The sequence below is a fragment of the Heloderma suspectum genome, chromosome 1 (assembly GCF_057233095.1).
Source record: "Heloderma suspectum isolate Gila_16-S chromosome 1, 16-S_ref, whole genome shotgun sequence".
Taxonomy (NCBI): Eukaryota; Metazoa; Chordata; class Lepidosauria; order Squamata; family Helodermatidae; genus Heloderma; species Heloderma suspectum.
Genome location: NC_139458.1, coordinates 210318520 through 210341795, shown reverse-complemented (window position 1 = coordinate 210341795; position 23276 = coordinate 210318520). Strand labels below are relative to the sequence as shown.

General features: G+C 42.2%; 1 protein-coding gene across 2 annotated transcripts in view; it reads right to left on the bottom strand.

Moving 5' to 3' along the window:
* The window catches only part of FAM117B (family with sequence similarity 117 member B), a 55028-nt gene that overhangs the window by 7402 nt on the left and 24350 nt on the right, over positions 1 to 23276 (bottom strand). Inside the window, exons 1-7 of one of the 2 annotated variants that reach the window (XM_084818117.1) lie at positions 21955 to 22078; positions 11894 to 12045; positions 10026 to 10118; positions 8015 to 8128; positions 4781 to 4924; positions 3974 to 4199; positions 2927 to 3047 (exon numbers count right to left, since the gene is read on the bottom strand). In XM_084818117.1, coding sequence (XP_084674243.1) covers positions 2927 to 3047; positions 3974 to 4199; positions 4781 to 4924; positions 8015 to 8128; positions 10026 to 10118; positions 11894 to 12045; positions 21955 to 21994 — 890 coding nt within the window. In that variant the 5' untranslated portion in view covers positions 21995 to 22078. Of the gene's footprint in view, positions 1 to 2926; positions 3048 to 3973; positions 4200 to 4780; positions 4925 to 8014; positions 8129 to 10025; positions 10119 to 11893; positions 12046 to 21954; positions 22079 to 23276 lie in introns of those variants that run through there. The other variant, XM_084818107.1, reaches the window with a different exon arrangement.

Sequence of the window (23276 nt, the reverse complement as noted above, 5' to 3'; positions counted from 1 at the left end):
TGAAGCCCTTACTGCTAGATAACAAGAACCTTATTTCCAGCCTGTCCACCTGTAACAGCGTCAATTTGTGTGGCAAAATATATTTCCAGCCCCCTATCAGTGTCCAGAGAATGACAAAAGTTGGCCATCCCTGGTTCATAGCAAAATCAGTGTAATGAACCTGGTAGAAAACTGAATGCATCACCACTGCTGTTCTTCTAGCTAATCTGCCAGTCATATTTCTGTTGATTGTTACCAGGGTCCAAGCACTGGGGAGAGGGAAGGAGAAGAGGGGAGAAGAGAACTGGGAGAACAGTTTACCAGGTCAAGCTGTACACCCTTTACTATGAGGAAAAAGCAAAGGTTACATTGTAAATCATACTTGTTTATACAAATGCTTCTCTTTGTCTATACAGGGTTTCCTAATCTTGTGAGATTTGCTGGAGCAAAAGCAGCATTAGAACATAACAAGAAACATTTTGCGGAGTTATCTGCTGGGCCAGAGCTTGCTTGAAAGCGTGTGTGTATATGTGTCTACAGGAAACTCTAGGGCAGCCTTCCTCAACTTGGTGCCCTCCAGATTTTTGGACTACAATTCCCAGGATTCCTGACCTTCCCATGCTATGGTAGACAGAAACTGAAGTCCAAAACATCTGGAGGGCACCAGGCGGGGGAAGGCAATTCTAGGCTTTCTACTCTGAGGCACAAAAAGGTGTGCTTCCTTATGTGGCAAGCTCTCTGGAAAACCCAGAATTCCTTCGTTTCTGTGGTATTTCCTGTATACAGGCAGAAAGGAGGAGCAAGAACCATACTAGACAGGGATAGCGGAAGCCAGGCCTCCAGAGCATTTACATGCCCCCAAAATATACATGTGTTAGTGAGTTAGGCTTCAGGTCTTCAGAGCTGACACTAGATCCTAGGGACACGAAACAGTATCCAAAGGGTATTTTTGTCAATACAACTGTGTATTGTTAATATACATAGGCACCCTACTGCCATGTCTAACTATAAACACAAATCAGGCAGTCAGAAACAAAAATTTTCAAATAAAAATGCTAAACACTACCAATCAAGGTTCCAATTTTTCAAGACAGGCAAGGGACAACTAGGGCCCTACAGCAAAATGCTGCAGTGTGAGACGCTTCAGTTCAGGGTTCTAGTCACCTGATGCAGGGATCTAGTCACTCTATTCCATTCCCCTACCCACCAAATTTCCTGCTGTCCTGTCAGTCAGTCTTCCATCGCCAGTGAGCATGCTCAGTCCTTACTGGCCTGTTGTGTTCTCCCCCTGCCCTTCATTTTGGGCTATTTGGTGCATGCGCACGCACACACACACACACCTAATTCCAGCAACATTTACATCTCTGATTTCAGCAAGCTACTCATAGCCATTGATGGCTATGAGTAGCTTGCTGTTCTGTCCCTCAGGACATTTTAAAATAGCTTTTGACTGTGAAATAGGAAGTGACCTATTCAGACAATGAGAGAGTTCCTTCTACCCTCTGTGTGCGTCCTACCTTTCCAGTCACTCCATTCCCCATCCCATCTGGTTGTTCATTTCCCTTTCCTCTCACTGAACATTCTGCGCAACTGAGGTATTATGGAGTCCCTCCCCTTCGGGTTTTTTCCCCTAAAGATTTTTTGCACATCTGCAAACCTTAGGGTTTTCCCAAGTCTGCTGATACCTCTCTCTTCAGTGTGGGTTGTGCAGTTTTGGCTCAAGCTCCACAAGCACAGGAAGGCTCAAATCCATACTGGAAGGAACAAGTGGGGGCCCAGAACAAAAGGCTGCAGCATATGTGCGTTATCTGAGCCTGTGGCTGAGGTGGTTGAAAAAACAAAAACTAGCATCTAAGACAGAAGTCCAGTTCATTTCACTTGATAAAATGTATTCATTTAGTTTCTGAACACTTAAAAGGTGCAACTGTTCTGCTGGAAGTCAATGGAGCGTGAGGCTTCTTCATGCAAGCAAGTGCTTGATTTGGCCTGTGAGGTGGCCTGAAGGGCAATTTAAATGGCCACGCCTCTGGCTTGCAATATTAACCGTGGACTACGTTGCAAGACTGCAGTCACAGCTACTCTCTCACTACTACCCTCCTACCTGAAAAAGGTGTATACAGGGAATTACACTGCAGGGTTGTTGTATACTACTCCCTTAGCTCAACCTGTGATGTCAGGATAAAAACACCAGATGATATGGCAGGCTTGTTATAAACTATTCTCTCACCTTCAGCCCAATCCATGTACAAACACACACATATCACACGTGTGTGTGTCCTCTTTTCCCAGCCACTCCATTCTATTCCCCACCCCTGCCTCCCACCCAGTTGTCTCCTACCACTCATGCACTGACTTATTATGGGGCTGTCCGGAGATTTGTCACCCTCTTATGTTTTTTTTTCTAAAGATGTTGTTGCGATTTGCAAACTTTGGGAGTCCCCTGAGTCTGTTTATATGTCACTTCTGTGTGAAAGAAAGACTTGAATTGATGTTAGTATCTGACTGGGATCCCCAACTATTTTTGGCCCATAGGCACATTTGAATTTTTTTTAAAGGGGTTGTGGGCATGACCACAAAATGTTGCAAGTGCCCTGCCATCAGAAAGCATTCGGGGGGTGGGGGGGGAGAGGATACACTCACCCTTCATCCCCTATTCAAGTTAATGGAGCAATGTCTCCATTAATTTGCATGGGGGTGGTGAGGAGGAGGAGGAGGAGGAGGAGAATGTGCACTCTCCAAAACGGACTGCAAACAGCATCAAATAACCACTGTACTGCAAGCTGAAAAAATGATAGAGCCAAGCATATGGGCTCAAGTTCTTGCTTTGTTCAGACAGACATAATTCTGACAGACTAACCACCAAGGTTGTATTGTACAACAGAAGTTCAGGTATTAGGTGTACTGAAATATAAGACTTTAGAGAAGTACGAAATGCAGAGATACTTACAAGCTTTCCTCAAACACTTTCACCTTCTCACAGCCCTCAGGAGGTTCACGTTTGAACATGTAGCTGTTGTTGGGTTTGGGTGAGGTGGCATATTTGGGCAGGGGAGAATTGTTTCCATTTTCTGTAGGGAACAAAACGTCTGTTACTTAAATATACCAAAACATATTAAATCACTTGCCTTTGCCTCTCCAATTCCTCCCCACATCTCCTCCTTGATTAACACTGCTAAAAAGAAAGTTTGTCCTCCAAGTACAAAGCACCCTCTTACTGGTATTCTTCGAACATCTCACTGTACATACATATACATCTCTCATATCAACATATCAGAACTGTAACATGACCTCTGGAATTTTTGGCTCTACAATCCTGAACTAAGGTATAGTTTACCATACTTATGTCCATGCCTTGCAGATGAGTATTCACTCACTTTTAAGATAGGGATGGTTACCCTTTCCTCACACAATCAAAATCTGCCTACATGTGCGTATGTATGTTATATAATGTCACCTCCCTGTCTTACCAGTAGCAAAACCAAGACAAGCTTAAGTTAAAACAAGTATGGAAGTAAGGCAACAACCTGGTGGGCAAGGTATGGATAACTAAAGAAAGAGGCAAGGCTATGATAAAGCTAGCTTAAAAGTCAGAGGAATTAGAAGCTAAAATACTGTAACTTCTTTCAAAGCTCCAGCGATGAGGAAGAAGCCAACCTTCTGCTTATTTAGTATTGTGCAACCCCCTCCCCTGCCCCGATTTTGAAACTAGATCCACAAGCCCAAGAGGGCTTTAGATTTTTTTCTCTTTAAAGCAGGCCCCACCCCACCCCGTTTTTGAAGCTGTGGAGTTTTAAAAAGCAGTTTATGATATGGTGCATAGGTGAAATACCACTACGTAAATCTCAAGCCTCTTGCACGAATCTAAGCAGCTCTTTGGATTCTGGGCTGTACTTCAAAAACGCATGAAGCAAAACAAGGTTCTTGATCCAAAGCTAACCCTAAGAGTTTGTGATATGACTAAGTCATTACACCGAGTCCTTTTTTCAAAGAATACCTTTATCTCTGGGGTCTACAAGCAGGTCATCGGCAGAGCATGGGCTTTCCTCACTGCCCTCATTGGAGATGGCAAGGAATGAGCTAGGGGAAACAGACTGGGATCTGCTGCTGTTGTTGCTGCCCTTCTCTGCTCCACCAGGAGTCTGCGTATCAATGCTGCGAGTACTGCTGCTACGCTGCACCAACGGAGGTGGTGCTCGATGTCCATCTGGAATATCTTGTGGCTGTTAAGTAAAAACATATTATATACCTCTTGCCACGCAGCAGACTACTGATCTTGTCTGGATAAGAATTATGCTGCACGTTAATAGACTACTTTAGCCCTTTGTATCAATAAAGTTCTTTTGCAAAAGATTATTCTTCAGACTCCAACAAAAAAAGAAAAAAAACTGGAAGCCAAACTTAAGGAGATTTGGGGTCTGCTAAAGCATTCCAAGAAGGGAAGAGGATTTTAAAAGGATGATCCTGTACAAAAAGCAGCCAAATTGCCTGAAGCAGGGTTCCTCATGAATGCCCCTGTCTACATTTTTGTTTTCCTTTTCCTTAAACAAGCACTGACTCCAGAAATTTCTACATGTATATATTTGGTCCTGAAGTCTTTAATGCACAACCAGTTGAATACATGCAGAGGTAACGTATAATGTCAGTGCCTTCTGCTGCACAAAAAATCCTCGATCCTTTGCACAGTAGCATCAGTTTCTGCGCTGCTTGCTAGTCTTTCATGTTCTATGTGCATGGATGATGGACTGAGTTAATAGCTAAAAAACAGATACCAGTACCTATTTCACTGCAATAGTGTACTCACAATAAGTTGTTCCTCCTTCTCTCCTGTCTCCTTTATGATTATTTCGATCTCCTGATTCAGCCCCTCTATGCTGTTACGGAAACGTGACCCTGTTGACTTGGCAATTGGTATCACAGGGACTAGCACACTCTTTGGAACAGGAGCCTGGGGGGGAAAAAAAAAAGATAAAAGAAAATAGATTCCTGTAGTTTAAAATAGGAAAACTAATGAGACTGTGGCTCCAAATTCACATTCTGTTATGATGACAAAGTGAATCCCTGGCCGACTGGCAAATTTGAGGCAAGATACTAGAATTTATTTTACTTTATATAGAAGACTTTTTACGTATGTCCTTTCCTCCTTGAATTCCTTATACGTGAGAAAAAATATTAGTATTATATCACTTCAGTTGCTGACATATCTATCATATAAAACCCCAAGGCAAAATTCTAAGCTGGCTAGGAGGCGGGCCAGGGAGAAAGGGCTTAGTAGTGGGAATGCGAACTTTAAAAATCCATGCCCAACTATTTTTCCTGTAAAATGTTTTACACATTGTAATATATGCTTGTTAATATAAACGCATGTGTAGGAATTTGTAAAATGTGATCCAGGTAAGCTAGGGTTAATAGAATGTTAGAGAGTGTTGCCCCTCTTGGCTGACAAAAACCAGCAGGGAGGGAACAGCAGGCTGGGCCAGGGAGGTGATTAACGCCTCCTTGCGAGAGGGAGTGGTCCCAGGCCTCCTGAAAGAGGCGGTGGTGAGACCACTCCTGAAGAAATCCTCCCTAGACCGGTGGCAAATATTCCATTCCTGGGCAAGGTTCTTGAGCAGGTGGTTGCAAGCCAGCTCCAGACACTCTTGGATGCAACAAACTATCTGGATCCATTTTAGTTGGGGTTCAGGCCAGGTTTTGGCACAGAAACAGCCTTGGTTGCCCCTATGCTGGGAGAAAGACAGGGGAAGTGTGACCTTGTTGATTTGCCTTGATCTCTCAGCAGCTTTTGAAAGCATCGACCATGGTATCCTTCTGGGACAACTGTCTGAGTTGGGAGTGGGAGGCATTGCTTTGCAGTGATTTCACTCCTGCTTAGAAGGTTGGCACCACAAGGTGATGCTTGGGGAACATTGCTTGGCCCCGTGGATTCTCCAGTTTGGGGTTCTGTCCCCCATGCTGTTGAACATCTACACGAAACCACTGAGTGCAGTCATCCGGAGTTTTGGAATGTGTTGTCATCAGTATGGTGATGACACGCAGCTCTACTTCTCCTTTTCATCTTCATGAGGTGAGGCTGTGGATGTGCTGGATTGGTCCCTGGCCGTGACAATGGACTGGATTAAGGCTAATAAACTCAGTCCAGACAAGATTGAGATGTTAGTAGGTGGTTCTTCTGACCAGATGGAGGGTGCTCAACCTGTTCTGGATGGGGTTGCACTCTCCCTGAAGGTTCATGGTTTGGGGGTTCTTCTGGAGCCATCTTTATCACTTGAGGCTCAGGTGGCCGCAGTGGCATGAAGTGCCTTCTACCGACTTTGGTTGGTGGCCCAGCTATGACCCTATCTGGACAGGGATAGCCTGGTTTCAGTTGTCTATACTCTGGTAACCTCCAAGTTCGATTATTGCAGTGTGCTCTATGTGGGGCTGCCTTTGAAGGCGGTTCAAAAGCTGCAGCTCGTGCAAAATGCGGCAGCCAGATTGATAACAGGGACTAGAAGGTCCCAACATATAAGACCGTCTCTGCCCCACTTGCATTGGCTGCCTATATGCTTCCAAGCTTGACTCAAGATGCTGCTTTTAACCTATAAAGCCCTACACAGCTCAGGACCGCAATACATGATGGAGCGGCTCTCCCAACATGAACCTACCTGTACTCTACACTCAGCATCTAAGGTCCTCCTACAGGAGCCTCCTCCAAGGGAGGCTCAGAAGGCAGCAACAAGGGAGAAGGTCTTCTCAGTGGTGGAATTCCAACTGTGGAATGATCTCCCTGATGCGGCCCACCTGGCACCAACATTGTTATCTTTTTGGCACCAGGTTAAGACCCATCTCTTTTTTCAGGCATTTGGCAGCATATGATGAGTTTTTAATTGGTCCTGGATTTGTCTTATGGTTATGGCTGATTGCTCAAAGTTGTTTCTAGTTATTTGTTGTCTTCATGTATACTGTTTGTTTTATGTAAAAAAAAAATTAAACTCTGTATACTCTTATTTTAAGGGTTTTAATCTTTGTAAACTGCCCAGAGAGCCTTGGCTATGGGGCGGTATAGAAATGTAATAAATAATAAATAATAAGAAATTTCCCAAAATGGAGTGCATCTTTTTCACAGCAGCCGCACACTGGGTTGACATTTTCATCAAAGTGTTCACCACAACCCCAAGATCTCTTTCTTGGTCAGGCACTGCTAGCTCAGATCCCATCAGCTTACACTTGAAGTTGGGATTTGTTGCTCCAACATGCATCGCTTTACATTTGCTTACATTGAACCACATTTGCCATTTTGATGTACATTCTCCCAGTTTGGAGAGATCCTTTTAGAACTCCTCACAATCCCATTTTATTTTCACTACCCTAAATAATTTGGTGTCATTGGCAAACTTGGCCACTTCACTGCTCACTCCTAATTCCAGATCATTTATGAATAACTTGAAAGGTATTGTTCCCAATACAGATCCCTATGGGACCCTACTGTTTACTTCCCTCTATTGGGAGAATTTACCATTTATTTCTCTCTGCTTTCTGTTCTTTAACCAGTTACTGATTCATAAGAGGACCTCTCCTCTTATTCCTAGACTGCTTAGTTTGCTTACGAGTCTTTGGTGAGGGACTTTGTCAAGTCTTTTGGAAGTCCAAGTAAACCATGTCTACTGGATCACCCCTGTCCAAGTTTACTGACACTCTCAACGAACTCTGAAAGGATAGCGAGACAGAACTTACCTTTGCAGAAGCCATACTGATACTTCTTCAGCAGGGCTTGTCCTTCTATATGCTTACTAATTTCATCTTTCCCAGATCCCTCTGAAGCCCTTTTTAAAAATTGGTGTTATGTTGGCCATTCTCCAGTCCTCTGGTACAGAGGCTGATCTTAGGGACATGTTTGATATTTTTGTTAACAGTTCCTTTTTGCCACAGAGAGGTTGAAATATATTTAATTTCCTTAATTCTTACAAACTTTACAAACCACTTAGAAATTTTTTAAAATATGGACAGTGGTATATAAATCCATTAAATACATACATACATTGTGTCAAGTTCTTACCTGGCATTGGTTAATGGCTGCATGATTACCATGGAAAGGAGACTGTCTTTCTTTATCCCGATGATGCCTGCTACTGTGTTTACTTCTTTGCAGCTGCTGGCGTAGCTTGGCAATCTGAAAGGACAAACTTTTTAGCGTTCCCTTTAAAATGTATATTGAAAATTCTAAAGTTAGATCAAAATTTATACTAAGTACCCTTACTACCACAGAAGCTTTATTTAGGAACAGTATACAATATTGCTAATGTCAGCAAGCTTATTCTCCCTTCCTACCATAGGCATAGCAACCCCTCTGCACTGGCCAGAGCAAAAATAGGCATGTTTATTACCAATGTCATCATTTACAGGCCTTCCTTCTATCCTGCACCTAGGCTGGGAGTGGAAAGAGAACTAAGTCTTCAGCTTGCCTTTGGCAAGCATGAAAAGGAGATTGGGGGGGGGGGAGACCTCTGCCTTAACAGATGGCACCCCAACTCTATAATCGTGGTGCAGAATGGAGGTAGGCTGGTGGCAACTAGGGATGTTGGGGAAATCCAAAATGGATTCAAATGAGTTTGGATTTCTATGAATTCAACCTACAGATTCCACAGCGGTCTGCTGTGTTCAGAGTCGCATGGTCCAACTTTTTTTATTTTCTGAAATTTTATGCAAATTTAGTTGTACAAAAAAGCAAGTTACTGGAAAATATGCTAATATATGCGCTTCAAAAAAAAGCTTTATACATCTCTGATCTCTCTTCAGTCTCTTTTTGTTGTGCGCTTTGCTCATTGATTGTACGTTGAACTAAGAAAAATATGCAAAATGTTTCATGCCAATGAAAATTAGGCGAATTGTGGTAGATTTGGGGTGGGGCGGGGATCCAATTCTGTCCATGAGTGATCAACAGAACGAAAGATGCCTGACAATCTCTAAGACACAGACAGATTGGATTAAACAAAATTCATACAGCCCCAGAGGCAACATTGGGGGAAGGTTCTGCCTTGTTCTGGCTGTTATGAAGGCAGGCCGACATTGCCACCTGTTGTGAACATAAGGGAGCCATGCTCAGGCAAGCTGCAGTGGCTTGGAGGTGGGGGGGGCATGTTAAGATGACACAGATTCTCTGCGCTCAATGAAAATCCCCCGACTGACCTGCATCTGCATCACCTGGTTGTAACTTTGGTTACCCATGCTATTAGCAGGGTCTACTTCCAAGGGGCTATTTCTCTTTGTGAGGACAGGAAGCTCAGAGACCCTGTGGAGCCTGTCTAGTTTCCCAGTACACAGTCACTCTAGACATTCTGATGCGCAAATACTGGAAGTTTGCTGTGACCAAACAGAAATAAACCACTACCTTGTAGAGTTAAATGATGGTTCTAATACTAGAAGTTAAAGAAAAGACACCTAAACATCGATATAACAAACTATTTTGGGCTATATGTTCTTGTTTATATGTTCACAGTTATATCAGTATCATAAAAGTGACACAAGCCATCTGTTTAGCACACATCATCTACCCTCTACATTAATTACATAGGTTCTCATCCCTCTCCCTATTACATTTTTCTACTGTCCAATTATTGCAACATGATCCTCTTCTCACTTTAGACTGGGCAGGCAGAAGGTGTGTTTTGTTATTGGCTTGGATTCAGACTTCACTCACACCAGCAGGAGCATCCTGAGTGGAGTTCTGTTCTGGAGATGATCCTGGAGGTGTGGCAGGGGAGGGACTTTTGCCAATTTCCCCTTTCCCCTGCAGCCCCTTGCACCCTCTGAAAATCTGCTCCAGAGGGATGGGGGACCCCCTGTAACAATGTGGGAGGTGACACAAGAGGCTAGAGGGAGAAGGGGGAATTGGCAAAAATTGCCCCCAAGGATCCCTCTGCTGGATTAAAAGCCTTTCATGGACAGAAGGAGACTTAAGTTCTCGTCCTGTAAATGTAGAATGGCTGTCATTTCACATAGTCTGAATGAGTGGGTGCAGGCCTGTGTGTGGTATCTTGACCCGAGTACAGCTCAACATATTTCTCAACCTCTTTGAGTTGGTCTGTGCTGCCCCAAGATGCTGAGCGCTTATGAGACCCTTTCTTCTTTTCCAAGTATTCTTCAGCCCATGCACTCTCAGTCTAAAAAAAGAAGAAGGAACGACAACATTTTTTTAGAATCATAAGTGAACTACAAGCCGGTCAGATCAAAATCAATTTTTTAAATTAAAACTCAGATTAAAAAAATCAGTTATATCAAACATCCCTTAAAATAATCTCACTTAAAATGAAATCTGAACTTAATACAAATATGTTAAATTAAACATCCTCATGATATCTTAAAACCGAGTCCATCATAAAATACACAAGTTAAAGACAATTTTTTTATACAACATAACAAACCAGGGGCAGAATTATCTGACAAGTACAGGCAAGCATTATAAATATGACACAGCAGTTTATGTATATTGTTAATCTAAATATAATAGTTTGCAGCAAGACTACCAAACATTATGCATTTCCATCTCATGGGGAAGCACTGTTCTACTACCAGCCTTTGATTCTAGAAAGTTCTGGCAACTTAATTTTCAATTAAGTGTTTTTGCATGGTGTTCTTACATGTGCAAGAGCATGCCAAACAGAAACCCTTAATTTCACAATTGCCCTCTGAGTGGGTATAAATTCTTTAATGGAAAGCACGTGAGCTGCATAATCAGAGGGCTCCAATGTAGCATGTAATAAGCTTTATTTAGCTGCATACCAAAAAGGTTAATTGTTATAGAAATCCATTAATATGCCTGCTTATTAGGAAAGAAATTAATTATATTAGAATATTGATTTAAATTAATTATTTCTGTCTTTTTTCTTAGTGATCTAAATCAATTATTTAATTGACCACACAGCACATAGTTTACTGTGGAATTCACTACCCCAATATGTGGTGATGGCCGCCAACTTGGAAGGCTTTAAAAAGGCTCAAAATTAATAGAGGACAAGGCTATCAATAGCTACTACTCAATGTGCCTCTGTATACCAGTTGCTGAGGAACATGAGTGGGAGGATGCTGCTGCCCTTGTGCCCTGCTTGCAGGCTTCCCATGAGCAACTGGTTGGCCACTCTGGAAATACAATGCTCTTGCATTCAGGGCTCTTGCGTTCTTAATCAATGCACCCTGTCTAGAACATGTCTCAAAAAAAGAAGTTAAGTTAGCTGAGGGGAGAGCACTCAGTTTCAGCATCCTTAAATGAAGTACATTATCCAAATGAACTTACAAATCTCACCCAGCTATACCACTGACATTTTAAACTAATAATACTTTCGTTAATTTTAAGTTCTGAAGGCTGGTTTATATATGTGGGCCACTGCAACATGCCCTCCACATGAACATCCTTGGTCTCATGCTTGGTCAGGTATACCAGTGGAGTAAAGATACTGTGAACCAGCCATACATACATACATATATACATATATATATCCACGTTACATGCAACTGTAAAAATCATGACAGCTCCAAAAATGGGGTACCGCATTGTGAACCCCACAATTGGGTGTAGACAGTATGTGTGTACTTCCACTTCAAATACTTTGTAAGTGTGGATGAATGCAGGTGTAACCTCATGTATATTTAAACCATGTGCCTGTCCCCTTCCATAGGCTTTTCTCTGAATCCAACCCATAGTGACAGGTTCCCAATTGACTTATATTTTTATTTTTAACAGACATTCAGTAGGTTGTGAATTTAAGCAATCATTATGTGCAGGATGAAAAGTCTTTCAGATATCTGAGCCATACAAAAACTGGGCAAAACTTCTCCAACTGAAGTTCTGTGGACCCACTACAGCTGCCAGGAGTGGTGGTAACCCTGTCTTTGTCCTCTGCTTGGCAGATGTTTTCCTAGTGTATACACAAACTCTTACCTGGGTGGCTTTGTCCCTCATGCAAGGTGCAGCTTGTCCATGATTATCACGAGGCCACTGTCCAGCAAGGTATGGAGCAGCAAGTATGTCTAGTGACGGGGTACGGCGAGCAATACTGGAAGGGCTTGATGATGGTGGCCGTGGTTTATCAACTAAAAAAAAAAAAAGATACGTATGTCTTCATGAATGGAACTTAAACACACTGTTACATTCAAATGTTCATTGATTACATTTGTATATTCAGCATACCATACACTTGGTCTGTATGCTAAGAGATATTGCGATCACTGCCTTGTTGTGGCGAAGGGGCTAGCGTAACTCAGTGAAGCCATACGCTATGCCGTGCAGGGCCACCCAAGACGGACAGGTCACTGCGGAGAGTTCTGACAAAATATGGTCCACTGGAAAAGGAAATGGCAATCCACTCCAGGATTCTTGCCAAGAAAACCCCATGGAACGTATCACAAGGTTAAAAGAGATGACGCCGGAAGATGAGCCCCTCAGGTCAGAAGGTGTCCAATATACTACTGCGGAAGAACAGAGGGAATTTCCAAATAGCGCCAGAAAGAGTGAAGCAGCTGGGCCAAAGCTAAAAGGACACTCAGCTGTGGATGTGTCTGGTGGTGAAAAGAAAGTCCAATGCTGTAAAGAACAATATTGTTTAGGAACCTGGAATGTAAGATCAATGAATCAAGGTACACTGGAAGTGGTCAAACATGAGATGGCAAGATGGAACATCGACATCTTGGGAATCAGCGAACTAAAATGGACAGGCATGGGAGAATTTAATTCAGGTGACCACTGTATCTACTACTGTGGGCAAGAATCCCTTAGAAGAAATGGAGTAGCACTCATAGTCAACAAAAGGGTGGGAAAAGCAGTACTGGGGTACAATCTCAAAAACGACAGAATGACCTCAGTACAAATCCAAGGCAAACCATTCAACATCACAGTAATTCAAGTCTATGCCCCAACCACTGAGGCCGAAGATGCTGAGGTTGATTGGTTCTATGAAGACCTACAACACCTTCTAGAACTAACACCAAAAAAAGATGTCCTCTTCATCATAGGGGATTGGAATACTAAAGTAGGAAGTCAAGAAATCACCGGGATAACAGGCAAGCATGGCCTTGGTGTACAAAATGAAGCAGGACAAAGGCTAACAGAGTTTTGCCAAGAGAACACGCTGATCATAACACTCTTCCAACAGCACAAGAGGCGAGTCTACACATGCACATCACCAGATGGTCAATGTCGAAATCAGACTGATTATGTCCTTTGCGGCCAAAGATGGGGAAGCTCTATACAGTCAGTAAAAACAAGACCTGGAGCTGACTGGCTCAGATCATGAGCTTCTTATTGTAAAATTTCAGCTTAAATTGAAGAACGTAGGGAAAGCCACTAAACCATTCACGTATGACCTATATCATATCCCTTATGAATATACAGTGGCAGTTAGGAATAGATTTAAGGGATTAGGCCTGACAGAGTGCCTGAGGAACTATGGACGGAGGTCCGTAACACTGTTCAGGAGGCAGCAACTCAATCCATCCCAAAGAAAAAGAAATGCAAGAAAGCCAAGTGGCTGTCTGATGAGGCTTTACAAGTAGCTGAGGAAAGAAGGGAAGCGAAAAACAAGGGAGAAAGGGGAAGATATAGCCAACTGAATGCAGAGTTCCAGAGAACAGCAAGGAGAGACAAGAAGGCCTTCTTAAATGAACAATGCAAAGAAATCGAGGAAAACAGCAGAATGGGAAAGACTAGAGATCTCTTCAAGAAAATCGGAGATATCAAGGGAACGTTTTGTGCAAAGATGGGCATGATAAAGGACAAAGAAGGCAGGGATCTAACAGAAGCAGATGAGATTAAGAAGAGGTGGAAAGAATACACAGAAGAACTATACAGGAAAGATCTGAATGTCCCTGATAGCCATGATAGTGTGGTCAACTTGAGCCGGACATCCTAGAAAGTGAAGTCAAGTGGGCCTTAGGAAGCATTACTAACAACAAAGCTAGTGGAGATGACAGTATTTCAGTTGAGCTATTTAAAATCCTAAAAGATGATGCTGTTAAAGTGCTGCACTCAATATGCCAACACATTTGGAACACTCAACAGTGGCCACAAGACTGGAAAAGGTCAGTTTACATTCCAATTCCAAAGAAGGGCAATGCCAAAGAGTGTTCAAACTACCGCACAATTGCGCTCATTTCACATGCCAGCAAGGTGATGCTCAAAATCCTACAAGCTAGGCTTCAGCAGTATGTGAACTGAGAACTACTGGAAGTACAAGCGGGGTTTTGAAGAGGCAGAGGAACTAGAGATCAAATCGCCAACATTCGCTGGATCATGGAGAAAGCAAGAGAATTCCAGAAAAACGTCTATTTCTGCTTCATTGACTACGCTAAAGCCTTTGATTGTGTGGATCACAACAAACTGTGGCAAATTCTGAAAGAGATGGGAGTACCAGACCACCTTACCTGTCTCCTGAGAAACCTGGACGAGGGTCAAGAAGTAACAGTAAGAACCAGACATGGAACAACTGATTGGTTCAAGATTGGGAAAGGAGTACGACAAGGTTGTATATTGTCGCCCTGCTTATTTAATTTATATGCAGAGTACATCATGAGAAACGCCGGGTTGGATGAATCACAGGTCACAATTAAGATTGCCGGGAGAATTATCAACAACCTCAGATATGCAGACGATACCACCCTAATGGCAGAAAGCGAAGAGGATCTAAAGAGCCTCCTGTTGAGGGTGAAAGTGGAGAGTGCAGAAGCTGGTTTGAAATTCACCATTAAAAAAACTAAGATCATGGCATCTGGCATCACTTCCTGGCATATAGAAGGGGAAGAAATGGAAGCAGAGACAGATTTTACTTTCTTGGGCTCCAAGATCACCGCAGATGGTGACTGTAGCCATGAAATTAAAAGGCGCTTGCTCCTTGGGAGGAAAGCTATGGCACACCTAGACAGCATAGTAAGAAGCAGAGACATCACCTTGCCGACAAAGGTTTGTATAATCAAAGCTATGGTTTTCCCAGTAGTTATGTATGGCTGTGAAAGCTGGACTATAAGGAAGGCTGAGTGCTAAAGAATTGATGCTTTCGCACTGTGGTGCTGGAGAAGACTCTTATGAGTCCCCTGGACTGCAAGGAGGTCAAATCAGTCCATCCTAAAGGAAATCAACCCTGAGTGCTCATTGGAAGGACAGATACTGAAGCTGAAGCTCAAATATTTTGGCCACCTAATGCGAAGAGAAAACTCCCTGGAAAAGGCCCTAATGCTGGGAAAGACTGAAGGCAAAAGGAGAAGGGGACAGCAGAGGATGAGATGGCTAGATAGCATAACTGATGCAATGAATATGAACTTGAGCACACTCTGGGAGAGAGCGGAGGACAGGAAGGCCTGGCGTGCTATGGTCCATGGGGTCACGAAGAGTCGGACACGACTTAACGACTGAACAACGACAACAGACAATATAATCTGAGAATGGTGCCAGGAGGAGGAAATAATTTTCTAGTAGTATAATTGAAAATTATTTTACTTACATTAAGGGGTCACATAACACACACCTATACTTTACAGAGCGTAAGAAAAATATTTTCAAATTACAAATACTAGAAGGATAAATTACAGCTTATATTCTACGTTAACATTGTTTTCGGTATTTTTGCTTTAAAAACTGTCATAGTTTGAAACCCATAACTAGCTAGTTTTGCTTAGAAGACATAAAACAGAAGTGGGCTTTTTGTATGTGGACACTTTTGTCCCCGGCAAAAGGCACCCCTCCTTTGGCAATTGGGAAGGGGGGTGTCTATGAACAGGGGACAAGAGTTTTCCCACTCAGAAGGAGAGCAATGCTTTTTGTACTCACTGGTATCAGCTGTTCCATGGATGGGAAGGAAATTACATTTAACTAGGTTACAACTGCTAAACAGAGTGGAAAAATGGATGTCTGCTCCATATGAGCAGCCAGATGCAAGCACACAAAAAAGGAGCCCATGGATTAAGCTAAGGAACACCATTCATTTGTCATCCCCTCCCTAATAGCCTTCTTGCATTTAGTGGAATAACATTTGGTTTATTGCAAGTTCTCTAACAGGTCTTTACCAATGTCCCACTCCAATTAAAAGTATTAATATCCCAAGTGTCAGAAAGATGTGAATCATGTATCACTTCCCAGGTCTATTTTCCTGCCAACTGTTGCTATTTTCTAGACAATATAAAGCCAAGCACAGCATTGTTGGTGTTTGTGGACTGTGGTGGAGGTATCAGGCGCTCCCCAGGGTAAATGAGATGACTTTTCCTGCCTCAGAGGGCATTTTTAGGGATGGATGAGAATTTCGTTGCCCCATCTGAAGCTCCAAACACGAGCATGTCTCAGTAAATTGTCAAATGCGTGCTTGCACTCTCTCATTCCTGATTCCCAGTTCGATTTGCACAAATTTCCTAAGTAGACTGAATCAGCACAACTTCAGTCTATAGAAAGAATCTGCAGATCTCTAATTAGAAACATGCGCAAATTTGGGGAGATTTCAATCAGAAAATTTCAATCGCTGCTCTATTCGTGCAAGTTTCCCGCTCACACAAAGTGAGCAGCAATGCTGAATGGGAATTGAGCAGGAGATGAGCAGCGAGATGGTGTTCAGATAATCCTAGCGATCTCGAATGCTGCTTATTCTCTCATCCCTAGTCATTTTCTCTAGCAGAAATAACACACAGTATTTCAACTTCCCCCCAGGAATTCTAGGAATGCTAATCCCAGTTGCTGGTAGGAAAAGATGCTCTGCTAGGGCTTGCAGGGTGCTTGCTACTTCTGACTTTGCCTTTCCCTGCTCTTTCCCAAGGTAAGCTTCTGAGACTTGGGCCAGTAAAGGAAGAGGCAGAAAAGCAGGAAAGTCCTATGTGAGCATCTTCCAACCTTTTGGTAAATATTTGCACCTAATGCTCAAACCTTTTTGTTGGAACATTCACAAAGATTCAAATCCTTTTGAGGCTCGCAGCAGGATACTTGTGCATCCCTACCCTCCAAATATACTGCTGGAGCAGTCTAAAGATGTTTCAATGCAGAAGCTCTTTACAGATGTTATAATCAACACACACAGGTTGGAGTAGACACTGCTGCTGCTATCTCCCCCCACCCCCCGGCATTAGGAAGTCTGAAAGGGGCTAAGAAAGCCATCTTCAGAGTCTTGCACCTCTGAGACCACTGCTGAAAGTAGATTAGTCTTGCACACTCATCACAACAGTCTCTTAAGATATTGCCATAAAGCCTGTTGGTTATGGAATAATGTGACGCTAAAAGGGTTTTGATGATCTCACTGGAGAAACCATAGGTTATGTTGAGGGTGTCCTGCAAAATGTCTAAGCAATCAGCTGTAGCATCCCTAATACTGGTGCCTGACTGAACCCTGAAGCAAGAGATCCAGAAACTTTGGATCCAGGAGCTGATAACCTGCTAGGTTTTATTCTAGTTGTATTTTTATATCGCAGTTTTAAGCTTTCATATTTTATATTGTTTTATGTTGTACTTTATGGTTTTAATTTTTGTGAACCGCCGAGAGGGCTTCAGCTATCGAGCGGTTTAGAAATGTAATAAATAAATAAAATAATTAAGCAAGCAAATTGTGTTAAAAAGGTGTTCTGCATCTAAAAGGTTTATCATACACCCATTTAAACGAAGTGTATGCACTAACCAATACATGGCACCACTCAAGCAAACATAGGAAATACACTGGATTTTCCCAGCAGCACATGTTGCTATCTCTGTTTGAACTAGATTTTCATCAAGACTATTCTTATGCTGCCTGTCAGACTGTCACACTAATAGGGCTCCTTGGGCAAGAACTGTTGCAGTGTGGTTTTATTTTTATCTAAACTCAATGGATGGCATTTGCTACTGAGGAAACTGTAGAACAGAATTAGATATACATATAACTCTATCTACTATTGCTTGCATTAGTATCACACCACTGCTAAATAGGGTAGATAATCATTTTTTAAAAACATCAGATTATATTTTACTTCAAATTGGATTTTTAAGTTGCTTCAGTTATATGTATTTCTTTTAAAAATAGCCCCATTTAAAATTAAATATGAATGCTGTTCAGTGAAATTTGTTTTTCAGTAAAGGTGCATAGGATTGGAGCTTTAGCCAATAAGTGATTTTGCATAGTATCTTTGCATGTGGGCATGCAGTAGGTTGCATCTCTCTTCACTAACAGAAGTCTCTTTGCTCCTGTAGAGGCTTCCATGACTGGAAGTAAGGGATTGGCAATTTTTGCAAATTCCCCTTTCTCCTGCAGTCCACTGTGCCACCTCCCACACTGTTCCCACTGGAGCCGATTTAGCCAGTCAACTCATTACATTTAAATGTAGTTTAAGGGCACCATCCTATTGGGGTAGGCGGACGCCTCCAAACTTGGAGGCGACCAACTATCCATTGCAGGTCAGGGGAAGCGTGGAGGGGATTGTCCCCCTGCACTTCAGCTGCCCTGCATTTATGGCTAGACAGCTGATTTTGGCTGTCTAGCTGTGGGATCTCGGAGCGTGGGAAGCAGTAGCCAGACGACACGTAGGATGTGTTGTACTGGCATTTCTGACTTCCCCGCCCCAACGCGCCCCCAGGAACGCCCCGTTTTTGCCGCTCCACACTCCTCTTCCAAGCGGGACTGCAGGGCCATTCTGTGCTGCCTATGAGGCAGCACAGGAGGGGTGGAGGTCGGTTCTCAGGGAACCAACCTCAGACGGGCCTATCCTATGGCCTTCTAGCCACTGACGAGCAGCTATAGGATCACGCCCTAAGAGAATCCCTGTTTGACATTAAAAGAGCAGAATCAAAATAGTCATACAGGGTGGGTAAAAATAATGGTTTTTAAAAATGAAATAACTAGATTTTAAAACGTTGAGATATAGTAGGATTCCATTTTGAAAGCAGTAATTTAAAATCTGTATGTTAAACATAATTATTTTAAGCAAAACTTACACTTATGATCTCTTAAAACTGAATCCATGACACAGTATCTGAAGGATTTTTTTCTCTATGTAAGGAATGAACCATGGGTAAAGTAACTGCTTTTGGGGGAAGGCAAGCATTTTAATTATGGCACAGATCAAGTTGTATGTTTATGATAATAGCAGTGTAAAACTGGCAAAGTAATCAGAAGTCATTAGAATCTACTGCTACTCCAGGAGATGCCATCCTGTATCTCACCAGCTTCATCCATTGAGCATACCTGGCTATCTTCTGCTCCTATTTTATGCCTTTCAACTATTTGAGGTCTGCAATTTGTTCAGTTTTCAAATTATGAATATTTATGACCAGCCAAACATACACCCTATTTCAAAGAGAAAGTACACAACTCCCCAGTAACTCTCAGTCCCTGCTTCTGGGCACTTGTACACTAACAGTCTTGTTCACCATTCTGGCATGTGGGGGAAGAGAAAACAAGAGTCCATCCTTTTGAAATAAAATACAATAGGTGTTTTGTTTGTACAGTTAAGTTATAGTTACTACCCTATGCCCCAAGTTACTACACAAGACACAATTAATAAGTTGCAGCACACGTGGGGTGAGAAGCCACGATGGCTTCTCTTCCCTACAAGATTTTCCGAACCCAGTCAATATGTCCTCCTAAGAAGTATATGGGCTGTTTGCACTCAACATTTTAATGGTTATATCAAGCAATTACCATGCAATTCAGTTTTTGTTTTTTTAAGACAGTATCTAAATTGCAAATGGGAAACTAGATTAAAAATAAATAATTTTAATTGGTCTTTTTGGGGTAAATTTAAAACACCAATCTAAATTGCCTTGATTCAAAATCAATTCACCCTGCAATTCACAACCCAACTGATTAATTAAGTCCTCCAGCCCTAACACATGTCTAACTATTTATCAAGAACTCAATTTGTCTGTAATATATTGCTTTTTAAAAAACTTTCCACCATCAGTAAACCTTTACTAACATTATTTTAGAATTTTAAATCAAGAATGCATATTGAGTCAGTTATGTGGTAAAGCAGAAATTATAATAGTATCACTATCAGAACCACCCTTCCTGAAAACAAAAATAGCTAGTCACCAAAAAACCCCTACCACCACAAATAAGAGTCATTATCCAGAACTCATTCACGCACACACAGCAGGACTTTTTTCCCCTTTCATCAAATGCTTCTGAAACCTGTAATTCACAACACTGAAAAAACACACAATGGAGCTCTGCTTAGGATACAGGACTTCTCACAGAGCCCCCTGGAATACTGTTATCATACAATTTACCATTATTTTAAAACCTAGAAGCTATTTTGCTTAACTGCTTATACACCACCCAGAAGTAGTAGTTTACCACCACATATAGAGTAATTGTGCATCATACATTTGATATTCTTACTTGCAGATAAATTCATATATTTATTGGGCTGGGACTAAGGTATACACATCAACTACAAATAACTGTACAAAACTGTATATGCATAGCCCTCCTTAACCCTAGGACCAAATGTAAAGTTATTTTTTCTGAATACGTGTGATGTTTTCTTATCAAGGTCCCTGGGCTGTTTGAGAATATATCATAAAAGTACTGTCTTCACCCCTGCAAATTGTGTAATATTTTCATTGGCATTTCTCCTCTTGTGTTGTCACTCAGCCCCCCTCCCCTTTCCCACAACTGCTCAGCTGCTAGCTTCACATGATGTGACCTACATAACAAGAGATGCACTTGCTTCAAGTTAACAGTTACAACAGCTGGGCTGATGAACAATGGCGGTATTTCAGCAATGTCTTAATTCTATTAGACCTAATTATACTATGGCCAATGGTTATAAAACTACTCAGTGTTTCCTCAGCCTGAAGTTCCACTCTTGATAATCAAGTTATTGGTCTACTATTAATGAAGATACCACTTCATTTTAGCAATTTAGTTGTTGTTGTTCAGTCGTTAAGTCGTGTCCGACACTTCGTGACCCCATGGACCATAGCACGCCAGGCCTTCCTGACCTCCGCTCTCTCCCGTAGTGTGCTCAAATTCATATTCATTGCATCGGTGATGCTATCTAGCCATCTCATCCTCTGCCGTCCCCTTCTCCTTTTGCCATCAATCTTTCCCAGCATCAGGGCCTTTTCCAGGGAGTTTTCTCTTCACATTAGGTGGCCAAAATATTGGAGCTTCAGCTTCAGTATCTGTCCTTCCAACGAGCACTCAGGGTTGAATTCCTTTAGGATTTACCGATTTGACCTCCTTGCAATCCTGGGGACTCGTAAGAGTCTTCTCCAGCACCACAGTTCGAAGGCATCAATTCTTTGGCGCTCAGCCTTCCTTATAGTCCAGCTCTCACAGCCATACGTTGCTACTGGGAAAAGGACACAGTGCTCACCTATAAAAAAAGATGGCTACATGTACACATGCACTGTGTAGTAACCAAGAAACAAGTAATAAAATTATGTATCAGAGTTCGAGTGACTAGAGTCTCACAAAGTTCTTCTTAGATATTTTGCAATTGGAGCAACGTCTCCGTAGTAAAAAACCTATGCACAACAACATACATCATATTTCATTTCAGCACTTTATAAATTAAAAAGTACTAGCAGCAAATGATGGCTTTATTTTTTATAAGATGTGTATTACTCCATTCTGCTGGCCGAATGCTCTTAAAGGAGCTCATATACAGTTAAAATCAGGTTTATTAAAAGTTTCTTGCCTGTTCGTCTGTAGCATGTAAAAACCATGACCAGGCAGCCAGGAAAAGGAAGCTTCATGTTCTTTTTGGTGACAAACAACTATATCTATACAGCAAGCTAAGCAAGCTAGTTAAGCTATTTGTGAGCTGGTAATTTGTGGACTTGTTTCCAGCTACAACCCATAAAAATACAACATCAGCAACACTGATGGTACTAATCCATACAAATGAGCTAGGATTCTTTATGGTCCACATTTGGAAGTGAAATTACCCAATTTACACCTCCCAAACTAATGTGCAGATAGGAAGTTATCCTTCTGATTCTGAACTTCTCCAGATTTTGCCATGCAATTTCCAGCTTAAAAGTGCATCAAAGCGTACCTCTTACTATAAAATGTGCCTCCTGCCATAAAACATGCATGAATCTTCATGCTGATTTAAAAAAACACACAGATTAATACAGAATCAGAATGGAACAGACTTATGAATAAACACAAGTGAAACTGACATGGACTGAAAATAGTCTGATTATTTGTTAATTACATTTCTATACCATACAATAGCTAAAGTTCTCTGGGTGATTCACAAAAATGAAAACGTAAGATACAGCATAATAAAACGTAATATACAGTCTTTGACCTACAAAAGTTTAAAACAATTTGAAACAGCTAAAAACAATTTACTTTTACTCCATTGTTTTTCTTTAATTTAGCTCCCCTGCGGTACAGTTGCTGTGTTCCGCTTTAAAATCAGTATGATTGGGCATCCGTAGGGGTGTGTCTTTCACCTGGCCATAACCTCACTAACCTAGGTAATTAACTAGCCTGTCTTTCCAATTCATCAAAGCGCTAGAGTGCTCTTCCGTGTTTTCAGAATTGTGCTGTACTTCCTTTTCACCAGTGGGAGTAACTAGCCTCCTTTTCCCAGCCCTATTGAGAGCCATGATTATGCACTACTCTGATGCCTGTGGTATTTCACTGCTTCCCTGCATTGAGGAAAGGGGCTAGCTGGAGCTGCCTCCCTCTTCTAACGCTGCTGCTGCCTCCTCTCTTGCATTCTTTAGTTTTCACTGTATCACAGATACAGCGGAGCCGCAGGTTCCCATTCCTGGCCACCTCCTCTCACTAGATAGCTAGTACCTGAAATAGCACAGCTCTGATTTTCTCAATGGGAAAACGATGCTACAGATTCTCAAATGGGGGCTGGGAGAAGCAGGCAACAGAGGCTGCAGACTGAGCGAAGCAGCTAGTATTTACTCCCTGGAAGTGCGCAACTTGGGTTTTATGACCGGGCAACAAAGACTGCAGATTGTCAATGGGTAAAGCAGCTAGATCCCTTTATTTACTCCCTGGAAAGGAGAAAGGGGGTGGGCGCTCTCCCTGACTGTTGGCTGGAACGGGGCAAAATTACACTGGTGGGGTGCTCTCATGGGGAGCCTTTAGATGCTGTCAGGGATAATAATGTGGTAAATGCAGGGAACCTGGATGGGGGTGAGAAATAAGCCTCTCTCAGTGGTTGAGCAGTACCTGCCAGGTTGATGATGTTCAGTTCTACTCCTCCCACCCAACCCAGAAGTATGTTGCTTTCAAGTGCTGTGTGACCTGTAAAAAATTTTAAGATTTGGTACACTCAGCTTTTCTTGATTCCTCTGTCCCTGATGGACCAAAGCCAATTCCATGAAAATCGGGATAATACTCCAACAC